This window comes from Pinus tabuliformis, chromosome 1_1 (genome assembly GCF_031772625.1).
Source record: "Pinus tabuliformis cultivar Carrire ecotype Pingquan chromosome 1_1, CPIR1, whole genome shotgun sequence".
Taxonomy (NCBI): domain Eukaryota; kingdom Viridiplantae; phylum Streptophyta; class Pinopsida; order Pinales; family Pinaceae; genus Pinus; species Pinus tabuliformis.
Window position 1 is genome coordinate 767,168,820 of NC_142297.1, and position 17,361 is coordinate 767,186,180.

General features: G+C 36.3%; 1 protein-coding gene across 1 annotated transcript; it reads left to right on the forward strand.

The window, feature by feature from the left end:
- The first annotated feature begins 9,620 nt into the window (after positions 1 to 9,620).
- Positions 9,621 to 14,621, forward strand: LOC149216278 (uncharacterized). Its single transcript, XM_089392762.1, has 4 exons — positions 9,621 to 10,329; positions 10,451 to 11,585; positions 11,709 to 12,038; positions 12,135 to 14,621. The coding sequence occupies exons 1-4, from the start codon at positions 9,812 to 9,814 to the stop codon at positions 14,481 to 14,483; spliced, it is 4,332 nt and encodes a 1,443-aa protein (XP_089248888.1). The 5' UTR covers positions 9,621 to 9,811; the 3' UTR covers positions 14,484 to 14,621.
- Positions 14,622 to 17,361: the final 2,740 nt, after the last annotated feature.

Here is a 17,361-nt window from a genome sequence, read left to right on the forward strand (position 1 = left end):
ATTGAACTGAGCTATAACTCCATGGTGGCCCTTTTTTAACAATTTTTCCATCCGATGTGAGCTGATGACAGAGGGATCTCCCACCTAGAGTCCATGGAGGGTATGTGTGTGGTTGTTCTGCTTAAAGCTCATATATAACTCTTGGAAATCCATTGTGATTGGGCCAAGTGTGCGTAGCCATTCGGCACCGAGGACAATGTCACACCCTCCCATGTGTATGGCAAACATGTGTGTCTTTAACTGATAATCCCCCATTTGAAGTTTGACATTTTCACAGCGGCCTTCACATTTCATTGTCCCCCCATCAGCCATTTTGACCTAGAAGTTAGAAACTGCTCGAACAAAACAATGCACTGCTTCCACGACTCTTTGATGGACAAAATTATGTGTACTTCCACTATCAATCAAGACTAATACTAGGCGTTGCTTAATAAAACCTCTGATTTTGAGAGTTTGGGGCGAAGAAATTCCTGTCAAAGCATGCAGCAAGGTAACTGGTTCTTCAGGTACATTGTCCTGCTGGTTATCCTCTTCTTCCTCCTCCGGTTCCTCAAGTGGTGGGGCTTCCTCTGATGAATTGTGATCAGTAGCATCAATTTGAAAGAATTTGGGCTCCTTGCATTTGTGCCCGGGGGAGTATTTATCATCACAGTAGTAACATAATCCTTGCTTTCTTCTTTCCACCATTTCTGCTGGTGACATCTTTTAAACCTTGAGTGTTTGGGTAGTGCTTTGAGCCTGAGGGGGGTGACCCTTGGCAATGAAATTTGGGCGATTGGACTAGACCACTAATGCACGTTCGACTTCACGAGCTATCCTGGAAGCATGCATCCATGAGCTAGGGTGGTGCAGTTAGACGTGGGTTTGTATGGCTTCTTTGAGACCACTGACAAAACATTCCACGTAGAACTCATCGTGTAGACCTCCAGTGTGGAAAGCTAATGCTTCAAAGGTAGTAATATATTCGTTCACTGTTCCTGTCTATCGGAGCTTAGTGAGATGACCCAAAAAGTCAGATTCATGGTCAAAGCAATCCATAACAGCTTTTTTGAATGTCTCCCAAGTCAAGGGCCTTCCATAGCAACGTTGATGACATTGCCACCATTGCCATCTTTCATTGTCCAATTACATGACACCCACACTAACCTGAGTCGCATTATCCAGGATGTAATTCAGTGTGAAATATTGCTCCATTTGTGCTATCCATGCAGCTGGGTGAGAGCCATCAAATTTATACATGTCCAGCTTGGGTGGTCGTGGATGGGATTGTTGGTGGGTGCCAAAGAGGTGAAGAGACTAGCTAAACTCACCCTCACTATTTTCATTGCCAATATATGCCTCCTCGCGTGCCTACACCTTGCCCTTAGAGAGTATTGCATTTAAGTTTTGCAGCTACAACACGACCTTGTTCAATGTTGATTCAATTTTGTCGATCCTCTCATTCGCCATAGCTTGAGTTCTAGTTTGTACCATGCACCAATCCGATGTAATTGAAATTTGGGACCGCCCGATTTTTTTGGCACCAACAATTGAATGGTACCACCTTGCTCAGCTCGTTGTCTGGTTTCTTATGGGCTAAGTCACCAATAAGCGCCCCAGGAGGGGTCTCAGATTTTTTTTTTTTTTTTACTCCGAACAGATTTTCACTCCTTGCTTAGGAATATTGCAGTAGCCGAATCCCAAAAATGTCAATGCTGCCAAAAGTCCTGCGAAAATCACGCCCGGGTATAGGAACCCACACAACTATTCAGATCTGGATGGCGGATCTGAGAGATCTAAATGGATGATTTGATAGATCTGAACGATGAAACTGATTGCTATGGATTTGATGGATCTAATAGATCTGAATGGTTGATCTGATAGATCTGAACGATGGAACTGATTGTTGCTGCTGCGACAAAACCCCACTTGCGAGATCTGATCTGGCAAAGATTATGCATGATCCAAAGATATAGAAGGGAACTATGGTCTCCAGTAGTGTCAAGTGCTACAGATCGCAATATAGATAAGGGTCTAACAGTAGTACTTGGCCCAATTTTTTAGGGCACTAACCAAGGAGGATCAACCGTACCCTTAGTTGTACAACCCGACTACCCTATCATACGCGCGAGTAATCTCTCCGAGTGTTGTTCCGGTGTACTGTAGCAGCAAGACGACCGATGGTTTATCTATGGAAAGGTTTCAAGGGAGCTAGGGGGCTTTCGATATACCCAGAGGGTACTTGGAAGACAGTCCGTGAGCGGTTCTGTCTAATGCGCTACTACTCGAAGGGGTACCCACAGGGGTTACAAGGGAGTCCAATAAGCGTGACCACCTCTTGTATTTCTTGCATGCATGCCTCAAATCCACAGGTTTATGCACTGCATGATAGATTCTGTGGTTTAAAGACGCCGGAACACATCTCTAGCCAAAAAAAAAAAAAATTGCTAAAAATTGGAGATCCCACCGACCCTAGAAAGCGCTCTGATACCACTTGTTATGCTCTTAACCTGCAAGACGATACCAAAATACCAAATATGCGAAGAAATATACCCTGTACGTAGAATAATGAGAAATAACAGCAAGTATTTTATTATTCAGAAAGTAATGTTCACTTGCCTCTTCGAGGGGGCAACCTCCAATAGAGCTGAGCTCAATTACAAAATAAGACAGGATGCTCCTCGAGGGGAGTCTCTATCCTTTAAATAGGATTCATACATGCAATACCATGGGGTAATACCATGGTTCTTATTAATACCATCTATCTAATACCATGGCCCATTTGCAACTAACTGTGGTCCCTTCATTAAATGCAGGTTAACCACTTACAATTATTAATATGGGCTTTATTGACTCTTTACTTAATTATAACTATGACTCGATCCTATTACATAAATAAGGGGGTTAGGGTGGGACCCTAACAGCTACATAGTGAAACTAGGCATTGGACATTACCAAAACATTATGGAATGCAATAATTTATAATCTTTGTGACACTAAGAGGGTTGAATAGGAAAGCCACATTCTACTACAGTGCCCTACATACACCCAAAATAGAACTCAATTTTGAAATATTTGTTACAATATTGAACATCTTAGCCTCCTAATTCATCAAAACTATGATAATATTAGAACCCTTGTCTTACTACTTTTTGAGCATGGAAATAAATACCCTAAAGGAGTAAGTAATATTTAGCATTTTTAAAGGTATGATAAATCAATTATGATTTGAATGGACATAAATCATCATGATTAAAATTATCTTTTGTAAAATATTTTTTTATTAATAAAATTTAACTTAAAATTAATAATTATGACGATGATGATGATTATTGTCCACTGAGACCAGATTGGTCTATTAGACCTTAAGAAAGTAAGGGATTACTTGAAACTTTTTAGAATTTAATTTATGTTCTTGAAAAAAATTAAGAGAAGTGTTCCAATATCACCATAGTTTCATTGAGTTAAACGGTTAGGAAGGTTGGTCACGTGACACATAATTTTTTTTGGTAAGCTTGGTAGGACTCTCTAATTTTCATGTTTACATGCCCATTATTCACCTCTCTACAAGGGGAGGGTAGCACAATATTTGAACCCAAGACTTCTGGTTCAGTGAGACTTCATTTCCATAGCCACTACCACTTGAGCTACCCTAGATGGACCATGTGACACATATTTTGAAATTGGAATCTAAACTTAATATATGAAAGACATTCTAGGAGAAAGTGTTTTTTATCTTCCACCCTTTCAGTGTCATAAAGGTAACAAACCCTTTCATCCGAATGATTTCCAAGAATTGACCAATGCCTAGTTTTATTATGGAGTTCATTAGAATAAGTTCTTATTTTAACAAGATTAATTTTATTTTTTACACTCTTTAGAACAAAGATATACTTTTGATTCTCTAAAGTGAGGCTGATAACCTCCTTATAATATCGTAATTTTCTTTCTCCCTCCAATTTTTTATTGCACCATTTTCTACTTAAAGTTTGATGTGATACTATTTTTAATTCTATCCTTACTTTGCAAAATGATCCCTTCCTTTATTATCTAAGGGTTGAGCCAAGACTCAAATCGTCACACCACCCCCTCTTGATTCGAAGGATGGTGTTAGCCAGACTTTAAAGCATGTTTAAGAAGTCTCTTGCCTTCCATGTTATTTAACTTGTTCTTTTACATTGTGTACTTGTCATAGTTGTGCTCTCAATTTGGGAAATGATTGCTTATATGTGGAGGATAGGATTGTAACATCCCTCAATATACTTCGTACAAAATACATAGAGTTAGAAAATTTTACCAGTTTTACTAGCATGTAATTTTCCAAATGACTTATCCCATAATACTTAACTAATAATCAAATGATATAGTCATGATCCTTAAGGAAATTAACCTTATAAAAGGAATAGTAAATCACATAAATTAATAACCATTAATACAACTTGTTAACATAATGCTTTCTACTGCAACTTTGCATCATTGACATTGTTCATTTAATCAGGCTTGTTAATAACACATTGAATGATATAATTTTCAACATCATGCAAGGTAGCAATATCATCAAGTTAAACAAACACATAAATGGACACCGATATACCCTCGAAACCCCGAAGGGAAAAACCAACAAACATTTATTTTATTAAACATTTCGTGAGGGAGTTCACCCCTCACTCGATGGAAACAATGGATTCTTTTTTCAACTATTTTTCACGTCACCTAGTGGCTGCTACATCCACTCAAAGGGATATACCCACCGGCTTATCTAGTCGGGCCTAACCCTAAGGGGGGCAAGGAGATTTGACCCTGTGACCTCTCAATTGGCAAGGTACTTAGCAACATGAACTCGACCAATTGAGCTATCTCTTAGGGCTTCAACAAGGGATTCTATCCCTTGTTCATTGTTGATTTTTTATAAAAGGAGCATAATATTTAATTCAAGCATTATTAACTAGAAGTTACATTAAACAAGATGTCATGTTTCTCAACCACATTACTTAACAGTTCTTCGTGTACAATGTCTTCATGGCATGGTTGTTTCATGCAGTAAGTTACCTCTTATAGACTACATTGATGATCTTTCACTCTACATGTAGCATTAGTTATGTATAATGGCCTCATTATTTTCCATAGTATTAGTTAAAATCTATCTTTTGATTGTTGGAAAAGTGTTTAGTTTAGAAATGCTACATTTTTTTGTGAAGGTCATGATTCTTTTCTACAACACTATCATCAATAAACCCTAACATCATGAATATCAAAACCCAAAAAATTATGACCTTTTTGATCGCATATTCAATCTTTATTGGTTCACATTTCTATGTTAGAATCATTAATAATCTTCTATGCATTATACCTCTTTTCAAGAAAACACTTTCTTGCACATGTAAAAGTAAAAGTCATCTCCATAACTAATCTCTTACTTTTACATGAATAACCATAACTATTTAATACATACAATACCTTAAATATTATATGCAAAACTATATTTTTAATGCATTGGAAATATATTTGCAAAACCATGATATTGCTTTCTGGTCATTCTTCTTGTTGCAAAACCATGTGTAATATTCTACTTTTTTCTTTTACTACAGAACCAGTCTTATTATTACCATTGCAATAAAATACAGGTAATACTTTTATCTTTATTCCCAAAATATAATACAAGTGCAAACATTTATAAGTGTGTGTCTATTTTTCCCATATTTCACATGTGTATAAATTATAAAAACATGCTTATTCATCCTCTCTTTCACATGCATTAAATAAATCCTTAAAAATTATAAAATCATGTCTTTTCATTCATAGTTCACATGCATACATACAATTATAAAAGCTTGATTATTTATGGTTGAAAATGCAAAGTCCCATGCATTAATAAGACCATATTTATATTATTTCTATGAATACAAAATTAGATGCATTAACCATTACAAGTCATGACTATTTTAATATCACAAATGCATTGGCCATTGCTAGAGGTTAATGATTATTCAAATTATTGTTGCATTAACTTATTGGAAATGTATTTACCATTGTGAAACCACACTTTCATATATATAGATTTATAAAGTACTCTTTTGGTGACCATTTCTTGTGTTGAATTGTGTAAGGAATTCTATATTTTGTAGACTCTTAGTTGCTCTAACAGCATGTATAATTTAACAATAGGAATCAAGTAATTGTTGTTTTCTCCTATTTGTTTTATTTTAATTAACTTCAGTTTTATTTTAATTAACTTCAATTTTATTTTAATTAACTTCAATTTTATATAAGGCACCACCCAATTTACATAGTTCCTTATTCATTGAAAACAAACAAACTTAATCAAATTACTCTATTTCCATGCATTTTGCATATAGATCACCTAGAATAAATTGGCCATATAGAATAACATACAGCCAAGTACAGTTTGCAAAAATGAACAAGGTTGATTCAGAGGGGATTTGCACCTGATAATGGTAGATTTCGAACCAAAAACATCGATCTTGTGATGAATTTGCTAACATAAAATCCATGATAGAGTGAGTTGGTAATAGAACGTAATCTTTGCTCGGGCTTATAGGCGCCTCCTTTCATGTTGATGGTGACACAATTCTTGTTATTTGTTGGAACTACATCGATGACATCTTGGACCATCCTGAAATCACTCATACTTGTCTTCTTATCTATGGGTGAAAGCATGAAGATGGGTTACACTTTTGCGCCAAATGTGGAGATGAAATTTCAAGTTTTTCCTCTTTTATTGAATTTCTCCCGTCAAAATTCATATAAGCATTGTGAATTTTGATTCGGAATAAAAATACAATATGTGGAGAATTATGTTGTTGTCTTAATGATATTTTTTGCAAAAAAAATTAGTGTCGTATAGCCTCTCAATTTTCCATTAAATGCAATATATGCCCTTGCAAATTTTAGGAAAACTTAAGAGATATGCGTGTATTCATGTAGCATAACTTAGTATAAAATGTGTAATTTAGAATTATGTTGTTGTCCTAATGATATTTTTTGCAAAAAAAATTAGTGTCGTATAGCCTCTCAATTTTCCATTAAATGCAATATATGCCCTTGCAAATTTTAGGAAAACTTAAGAGATATGCGTGTATTCATGTAGCATAACTTAGTCTAAAATGTGTAATTTAATATATATATATATATATATATATATATATATATATATATATATGAGCATGATGTACACAGAGACAACTAAGTTTTTTGTATTAATTTCTTTTTTTTATGCAAAAGTATATTTTTAACTATTTTTTGAAGTTGGCGAAGTAATATCTCAATTTCATTTTGGAGACACATGTGTTCACATAAGATTTTTTTCAATTCTTTAAATAAATTGAAAAACCAAGAGTACCCTTTTGAAGAGGACTCGTAAATGAAGATAGTGGTATTTTTTGAATTTTTTTTGGTTTGTATATTTTATGTTATTGATTTTTTATTTAGCCCTAAAGTGTTCAAAAACAAATTCTAGTGTTATGTTTAAAAGAAATTAGATGCAAAATATCATATGAATTCCAAAGTGTCAAATTCATATTATATTGGATAGGGGATTCTTTCTCGAATCCAACATGATAAACTCCTCCACTTAAGGACAAATTCGACCCTAAATCCAATAAGGTATGGAATGGGGTTGAAAAGAAATTTGGATAAAAGAGGTTGACACTGTAATTTTTAAGACTTCAAGAGCTCGATCAAGTGCTTTAAACACTTGACCATTCAAAATTCAAATTGCTCGATCGAGCGTTAAAGTAACCCTCAATTGAGCAACATACATGATTAACCAGCGGTTCGATTGAGCCATTAAAAATTCTAACCCACCAACACCCTTACCAACTTTTATTAATGGTATTAATGGTAAACCAAATGACTTAGGGGCTCGATCAAGCAGTTAACTCGGGTTAGAAAATGGCTTGATCAAGAGTTTGTTTAAACACTCGATCAAACTATTTTTAAGTGCCTCAACAATTCGATCGAGCACTTAAAAATTGCTCGATCAAGCGCTTAAAATTGCTCAATCGAGCATCCATTTTTTAGCAAAACATGCCCTCATTTCGCTAAAAACTGTAACCCAACTCCATGCTTTGACCCCTACTGTAATTACATGTGCATTCTTAGGCTTGCAAAAATCTTCCTTAGTTTTTGAGACCAATTGCTAAATAATTCCGTAGAATTCTTCTCCCAATTTTTGTGTCGTTAACATTTGCAAGAAATTAAGAGTTTCACGAATGAATGGATCATCTAGGATTTCGTAAAACGAAGACTATTTTTTTATTTAGAAGCCGAAGAACCCACAATATTAACCATTTCTTTTATCAACGTTTCAAACCCCAATCGGGATCCATCATCAGGACAAACTTGAATGAAGATAGTAGAAGAGCTTTAATGAGGGTTTATATAATTTTTAATAGAGAAATGTCTGAAGACTATTTATTGATGTTCACACTGAATTCTAGGCTTGCAAATACCTGCAAAGCCCATTCTCAAGACTTTGGTAAAAGTAGATATTATTGTTGGCCCCCTCTTGTATTTTGTGAATTTAATGCATTTTTTGATGATGGATCCAGTGGTTGCAAAAATGTTCCAAAACCTACAGCTAATTCTTGGGCATCAACCATTTTAGAACATGTCTTTATATTAATCATTAATATTTCTTTCATGTTATGTTTAGTTTGGTTTCTGAGATATTACTAGGATGAAGTATATTCCTTTTAATTTTGGGAGTATAAGTTATAATTTTTTTTAGATTTGTTTTATCTTTCTCCATGACTTTTTACAAATAGTACAGTGTCAAATTTTACATCGATATAAAATAATAAAAATAATGAAAATATCAAAAAATAATTTTTTTTCTTATTCCAAATAAAAATTTATTGATTTATAATTAATTTCAAACTCATAAAAACTTTCCAATCTCATTTTTTTTTTTTTAAATACCATAATATTAATTAAACTAGTAATAAATATTGATTTTAAACATTTGTATTATTTTATTTTTTATTATTATTCTTTTATAAATCCATTTTTATAATTATTTTATTTTAAATACTTAAATTTATAAGCCTAACATAAATAATGCATATTAATCATGGGCAAAGATATAAGGACCTCTGCATATTTTTGGATTCAGAGATGTAGAGGAAGTCACTATGTAATATTGATTGTTTTTATTTATTTCAATTAATTTAAAATTATGATTTAATTTTATATTAAAAATAAAATAAAAAAATATTAATTATCATATTTTATGAAATCAATTAGCTTAAATGGTCTACGGTAATAAAGTGATAATTATTTTCACTTTTCTTTTGAATGCCCCTCTGCATCATCTTCCGTCCTCATCTACGGGACACGTGGCGTTCGGCACCGTACTCACGCATCACACGGTATTGGAGGGTATAGAAAACCAAGGAAAATCGAGACGATCTTCGTATTCGATCACAGGCGTGGCATTTGCAAGTGAATCACACATTGTGCAACGTCACATCACAAAAACGGGCGGGCCCCTCAACAACGCGGCATCACAAAACTGGCCCCTAAACAACGCGGCCCGACACATCATAACACAGTTCAACGCGCAAATGACGGACTTGTGGTTTCCAGGTCACGGTGTGTTCGAGAAGATCCCAAGCCACAACTACCCCTTGCTTTTGTTTTCTACCATCTCAAAGACTTTGGTGCTTCAAACTTCCCATCGCTCTGCCTGCCTGCGCATCATCTGCTTCATTGTTACTATTCCTCCTGCTTCAAACTTCCTATCGATCTGCCTGCCCGCGCATCATCTGGTTGCTTATTATCATTACTTACCTCTATTCTTCTTCTTTTTCCAATGGCACACAACACAACCGCCTCCACTTCTGCATCTAATTCATCCGCGCCCAACTACTTCCATATATTTATAAATCACCGCGGCTGCGATGTCAAGAAAACCTTCGCAGGATATCTCTACCGGCGCCTTACTAATTCCCATGGATTGCGAGTGTTTCTTGACCGGCCAGAGTTAGAGGCTGGAAAAAGAATTCTTTCTCAAATCGAAGAGGCTATCCAAGTGGCCTCTGTCCAGATTGCCATTTTCTCAGAAAACTATGCGAATTCGAAATGGTGTCTGGATGAGCTTCGGCTGATGGTAGACTCAGAGAAGCGCGGGGCTACCATTCTACCTGTATTTTACAATATTAAACCTTCCGATCTCCGGTGGGCGGACGCAGCTCAAGATGGACCGTACGCTCAAGCCCTGCTCAAACATGAAGAAAAGGGGCGATACGACCCCCGAAGAATTCAAGGTTGGAGAGAGGCTCTTTCTCAGGTTTCATATATCAGCGGCTTTGAGTTGGAGGCGTGTAATGGGTGAGTATCTTCGACACTGTTACAATTCCTGTCTTCGTTTTTCTTTCATGGATTGATAGCCACATGACAAATTAGGCAGGTTACTGTTTGTAATTTTACCCTTTGAATATGCCATATTCAGGGACGAGGCTGATCTCTTGGATAAGGTCGTGGAAAGGGTATTGACAAAGGTTCCAAAACCAGCGTTACACGTGGCCAAATATGCAACTGGTTTGCCAGAAAAATTTGAAGATTTTGAAAAGACTGTATCATCCCAGCAGGAGCAGCAACCGATGGAGTGTAAGGTAGTGGCGATTGCAGGTGTGGGTGGAGTTGGCAAAACGACGCTAGCCAAGGAATTCTTCAACTCTAAGAGATCAGGTTATGGCTGCTCCTCCTTTCTAGCTGATGTCAGAGAAAAAGCGTCTAGGGCGTCGCTACCTTCCCTGCAGTCTCAGCTCATTAAAGACTTGAAAGGTATAAGTAGGGGAATTGATAATTGGGAAGAAGGTATAGGAATACTTGAAACATGTCTCTCATCTTGTCAGGCTCTCATAGTAATAGACGATGTAGATGATGCCGATCAATTGGATGCATTTTTGCCAATTAAGGGCGTCCTTCATTCCAAGAGCTTGATTTTGGTCACGTCCCGTGACAAGCATGTCCTTCGAAGTGCAGGAATAGGAAAGTCATCAATTTATCACCTAAAGGGCCTCAATAAATCACATTCCCAAGAGCTTTTCTGCTCCTATGCCTTCTTTCAGCCACATCCACGACCAGGGTTTGAAAACCTTGTCGACAGGTTTGTAAAAAGCTGCGACGGTTTGCCTTTATCGCTAAAAGTTTTTGGTGCTCTTTTATGTGGGCAAGATCAGCCTTACTGGGAAGAAAAATTGAAGGAACTTCATAGATTGCCTGATAAGATCCTGGCAAGCCTTGAAATTAGTTATAATTCATTGAATCAAGAGGAACAGCAAATATTTTTAGATATTGCTTGTTTTGCTATAGGAGATGACAGGGATACGTGGGTAAGAATCTGGGGAGGATTCACAGGGCTTCAAACTCTAGAAGACAGATGTCTTGTAGATATAGAGGTTGTAGAGGAGAATCTGTTCATAATGTCAACGTTTGTAAGTGTAAAGGTGAAGAGGATTAGAATGCATGATCACCTGCGGGACATGGGAAGAAATATTGCTGAGGAAGTATCAATGCCCCGTCGTCTTTGGCGTTCGGTTGGGGACGTCCATGATCTGTTCGAGGAGCAGTCATTATCATCTGTAAGTGATTTAATCATCTAAGACTTCATACCCATGTCCGCAATTTTCAAGTTCTTTTTATGCAAATAAATAAATAATATGCCAGGTACTATGTCGTAATACTGTCTTTTAACGAACGAACAGGTAATACCAGATGTACGTGGAATTAGGATATCTACCGAGTGGGAGGAAACAATAACAGAAGAGGAGCCATTATTACGCACAAAATCAGAGATACCGCTGAACAAAATTTCAAGTGAGCCGGCGATCAAAATGAGAACATTGCAACTTCTTGAAAGTGAAGGGGAATTTGTGGAAGGCATAATAAGAAGGGTGCGGTCGCCAAATCTCGTATGGCTCCGCTGGGATGAGTGTCCCTGCTCTTCGCTGCCTACCTGGATTCCAATGGACCACTTAAAAGTTTTAGAAGTGAGTGGGCCGAAACTGAAAAAATTATGGCGTCGTGATTCTCAGGTGAGTAAATGTAGATGAACATACAGCAATAGTAGATGAGAGTAATTGTGTATCTTCTGTTTTCTCATGTTATGATTAAAACGTCCAACATTGCAGGCACCTCTACAGTTGCGCGAGTTGTATGTTCATGCTCCACTTTTAGAGTTTCCAAAGTCAATAGGGAAGCTGACACACCTCGAAAAGATTGTCCTCAGGAATTCTAATTATTCAACTCGTTCTCCAGAGCCCGCAGATCTATCAACGTTGCCAACGTTACCAGAAGAATTCTTTCATCTCCGCTCCTTGAAATATCTAGAGCTTCATGGGTGCTTCAGGATTCTTCCGAAGGAATTTGGAAATTTAACAAATCTCCAAAGCATCCTTCTCTCTGGCTGCCAAAGGATGGAGAAGCTTCCAAATTCCTTCACGGATTTAACAAATCTCCAAGTCATCCAGCTGTCTGACTGCAACAGTTTGAAGCGGCTTCCAAAATCCTTGGGAGATCTAACAAATCTCCAACGAATATCCCTCGACGGGTGCGGGAGTTTGGAGCTTCTTCCAAATTCGTTTGCGAATCTGGAAAATCTCCAAGACCTCTATCTGTCGGGCTGCAACAGATTGAAGCGGCTTCCAAACTCCTTGGGGGATTTAACAAATCTCCAGAGAATCGCCCTCTACTGCTGCGAAGGTTTGGAGGTACTTCCAGAATCTTTTGGGTGTTTGACAAATCTTTTACGCATTGAACTCAGTGGCTGCAAAAGATTGAAGAAGCTTCCAGATTCCTTCACAGGTTTAACGAACCTTCAACACCTCATGCTGTCTGGCTCCGACAGATTGAAGCGTCTTCCAAAATCCTTGGGGTGTTTAACAAATCTCCAGGATATTAATCTATCCAATTGCAAGAGTTTGAAAAAACTTCCAAATTCCTTGGGGGATTTAACAAATCTCCAAGAAATCAGACTGGACAAGTGCGAAAGTTTGGAGGTACTTCCAGATTCCTTTGGGAATTTAAAGAATCTTCAAAGGACCACCCTGCAAGATTCCGGCTTGAAGACGCTTCCAGATTCCTTTCAGCATTTAACAAATCTTGTGTCAATCGATCTGGGAGCATGTAGAAGTTTGAAGATGCTTCCAAATAATTTATTTGGGAATTTAACAAATCTCAAAACAGTACGTCTGTCCGGTTGCGAAAGTTTGGAAAAGCTTCCACATTTCTTGGGAAATTTGACAGAACTCCGATCCATTCAGTTGAATGGCTGCAAAAGTTTGAAGAAGCTTCCGAAATCGTTGGGGGAGATAACAAATCTCCGAGGCATTGATCTGTCTGGATGCAAAAGTTTGAAGAAGCTTCCGAAATCATTGGGGGAGATAACAAATCTCCGAGACATTCATCTGTCTGGATGCAAAAGTTTGAAGAAGCTTCCGAAATCGTTGGGGGAGATAACAAATCTCCGAGACATTGATCTGTCTGGATGCAAAAGTTTGAAGAAGCTTCCGAAATCGTTGGGGAATCTATCGCAGCTGAGATTTCTGGATTTGAGTCATTGTAGCACGTGTTCGATTGCACTACCTGGAAACATCACCACGCTTCAATTCTTAGGCTTATCAGGATGTGTCCAAATGGCAACATTGCCCGCCCAAGTGGAACATCAGAAGTCCTTGAAAGTGTTGAATCTCTTGGCTACACACTTAAAAGAGTTGACCATTAATGCACAGACTGCATGGCTAAGCAATTTGAAATATCTGTTCTTAGGAAGTCCTTTGTTGAAAGAGCTGCCACCTTCGTTCGGATGCCTATTGAGTTTGGAGGTACTGCTGCTCCATGGATGCCACGAATTGAAACGCCTGCCCGATTCATTTGCACTGTTGACTCAGTTGAGGAGGTTGGACATATCAAAATGTGGAATACAAGAGTTACCAGATCTCATGGAGATGAACAATCTGGAAGGTTTAAGAGTACTTGATTGTCCGCTGCGGGAACTGCCATTTAAGGAGGAGTCTGCCCCGAGGAGAAAGAGAAAGCGAAGAGCAACGGAGAAAGGCCTGATTCGGCTCAACTGGTTAGAGTTGTACTGCACAGAGGTAAGAGAGGTATCCTTTCCTGAAGGTGTGTGCATCAACCTTCATACCCTCCGCATCATGTGTTGTAATGATTTGGTAAAGGTCGGTTCATTGCCAGCAACAGTAGAGCGTCTGACTTTGAGGGGTTGCGGTGCGTTGGGAAAAATAGAAGGGCTTAGTGGGTTGGCAGAACCTTGGGAGGTAGACCTGCGAGGGTGTTGTAATATAGAAATGGGGGAGGTGCCACATTTCGGGAATAGCACTCGTTTATTAATCCCGACTGACACTTACAACCCACAGGAGGAGGAGAACGAGGTCAAGGTGGAGATGAAGGGGGGTGTCCTGGAATATCGTTCTGCCCGAACGTTTTATTTTTCCTCGAGAGACTTTAATGACCAAAAATGAAGCGGTGGGCAGTACCGTCTTCGTTGTAAGGCTTTAGTTTATGGTGGAGTGTAAATATGAAAGGTATCTTAGTTGTGTTATATATTTATGAATTTTAAATAAAAATAAATAAATGAGAAGCAATTACATTGAAATACTGACAGACAGCGGTGGTCTTCTAAATTAAAATATTGACGATAAAGAAGGTATATTCGAAGCTCACAAATTAAACGTGGTCTCCTTTAAATGAGACGCGATAGGATTGTTTCCACTGACACTATGAAAATATAAAATTCTCCCACTACGCTATGAAAATATAAAATTATATTTTCTAGTTGATAGTGCTTAAAAAAATTTAGGTATGAATAATATTGTTGGATTTTCAAGTTTATAGCCTTTAAAGGTGTATTTTACCATATGAGTGATATGTATAATTTTTGTTGACGAATGATTTTTCTTGATCCATTATCCAGTTTTCCTGACTTCTGTTTATTTATTTTATGTTTGTTATCTAGTTTCGTAGTTTTCCTGACTTCTGTTTATTTATTTTATGTTTGTTATCTAGTTTCGTAGTATGTATGTGTGTTCCTTATTAGCTTATATTTATGGTTTTGGGGTAATGGTTAATTCTGGATATTGATTTTTGATCGATAAAGTTAACCATAAACAATATCTTACAAAGAATATTAGTGGTAAATTTTATTTTTTTGAATATTAATCAAAATTAAGTAGGATATTAAAAAAAAAGAAAAGAGTGATATGAGAATAAAATTATTTGAAAAAGATTTCAAAATTTTATATGAAAAATAAGTAATTTGAAAATTAGATATTTAGAATATTCTAATGAATAAAATGAAAAATTCTAGTTATTATATTTTTTAAAAATATAACATTTTTGTATTAATTAAATATACTATTGAAGTAAGATGAGATGAGCATTTCTTCTAATTAGAGACATTGTGGTAATGAATTCTAAGAAACTATTATTTGTCATTTTAAATATTCTTTCTCTATTAATGAAGAAAGAAATACATGATTATCTAGATAAAGATATTCATCACTTTTTAATAAAAAGTATACCTTTTGTTAATGCAACTTTATGCCTATTTTTCTTTTCACATTCAAAATTGTGTATTAGAGAAGGAATTAGACACCATACAAAAGGACATTGGACAATATTTTCATAATACTTCTCATCATGCGCTATGATTATTCATTGGATGTGTGGTCATGACAACAATGAGTTGTATACTTAATGGTTTAGCTTCATATTACTTCATTTAATTGAATATACAGGTGGTGAACTTAAGCATGGATAGGGAGTTATTACTTGCATTGTTCCTAAGATGACACTATTAAGTATGGTGTACTCTATGAATTTTTCACTTTACACTCTTTATGCCTGCACACTTTTATATGTGGGTGTAGGGAGTATTTATGATACATTGACCATATATGATCTTCTTATGGATGACAATATACTCCTTCCTTTCACTCTTCCTTGTGACAAATCATTTGTGTTAGTATCTTTTCATTTTGAGTCATCCTTTTTACCTTAGGAGCATGGACAAGGCCTAACCACCTAATGTCTAATACTTTTAGACAAGGTCCCTTTTGCCTTTGTACCCTTTATCATGATCCTTGCTCATTGGTTTGGCCTTATTTGGGTTCCTATATTTTGGAAACTTTCAAGTTACTTGTTTAATCACTGGGTTTCAACCCCTTTATTTGGTAATGGTTGGGAACTACACATTTCCTTAGAATTCTTGGGTATGTGTTATATTATTTGAGCGACTAACCCCATGTGATGTATGTTGATATGGGAGAAAGGAAGGGAAATTTGGACCTCTTTGTTTGGGGGTTCTAGGGCATAGGAACTAACAAAAATTTATTGGTATGTTTAAGCCCTATGTTTTGGTGTTTTTTTATCCCATGGTTTTCTAATTTTCATTAAGGAATTAAGGTTTAATCTAATCTGCGACATTGGATTAAGGATTTTGGATGTTATAAAATCCTATATATTGTATTGTAAATGATGAAGAAACATAGAAGTAATACTCTAAACATTTTGTTGGTTTTCATGGTTATGGGTTTCTAGAGTAAATATCTGAGTATTATGTGTAATTGTTAGTTTTTACTTTTTTTATTCATAAAGAATATGCGTATGCATTTCTTACTGTAAATGTTTAAAACTTACAATAACACTTCCTCTATTGTGTGTTTCCCATACTATGCAAACTTCTTTTCGTTGTGGGCTCATAAATAGCACCACAACACTTTTTAGCTATACAAAGACAACAAAAAAAATGTCATCTCATAAGTCATTTCGGTTTCCGAAGAAATGGCATAAGGAAGCTAAACTATTAGATTTATATAATAAGGCATTGATCAAAATACTTAAATCCAAATAAATGAGGATATATGGATCAATTTACTTTAATTTTGTGGTTATTAACTACCTCTCTTGTTTGCATGAGGATATGCAAAATATCTAGTGTAAGGGAAATGTTGGGCCCCTATTCTTACATGATTTCAAAGGTCATTTTCCCTTTATTCCTCATTCATCATTACCTTCATTACCATATATTTGTCCATTCTCATCCCCTGCAAACTTCATAAGACATATGAGCATTAATATGGCTAATTTTCATCATTTGATGGTTACTATTGTTGGAAATACTGAGAGGGGGGTGAATCAGTATTTCTTTTCAATTGTTACATATACTAGGTAGATCACTTATATTTAGAACACAAAATGAACAATAAGAATAAATGCTTTTATTAATTTATTTTTCACAATAAATCAAGTACAATGTATATAGGGCTCCAACCCTAGATGAAGACACCAATCTTCAATCTCCCAGGCTCCAGCCTATTGCCAAGCACCAACTTGGACTTT

What these genes read in the sequence shown, in the direction of transcription:
- LOC149216278 (XM_089392762.1), top strand. Translation starts at nt 9,812, where the DNA reads ATGGCACACAACACAACCGCCTCCACTTCTGCATCTAATTCATCCGCG. An exon ending in GAGTTGGAGGCGTGTAATGG is followed by an intron (nt 10,330 to 10,450) that starts GTGAGTATCTTC and finishes TGCCATATTCAG; the next exon opens with GGACGAGGCTGATCTCTTGG. An exon ending in TATGGCGTCGTGATTCTCAG is followed by an intron (nt 12,039 to 12,134) that starts GTGAGTAAATGT and finishes CCAACATTGCAG; the next exon opens with GCACCTCTACAGTTGCGCGA.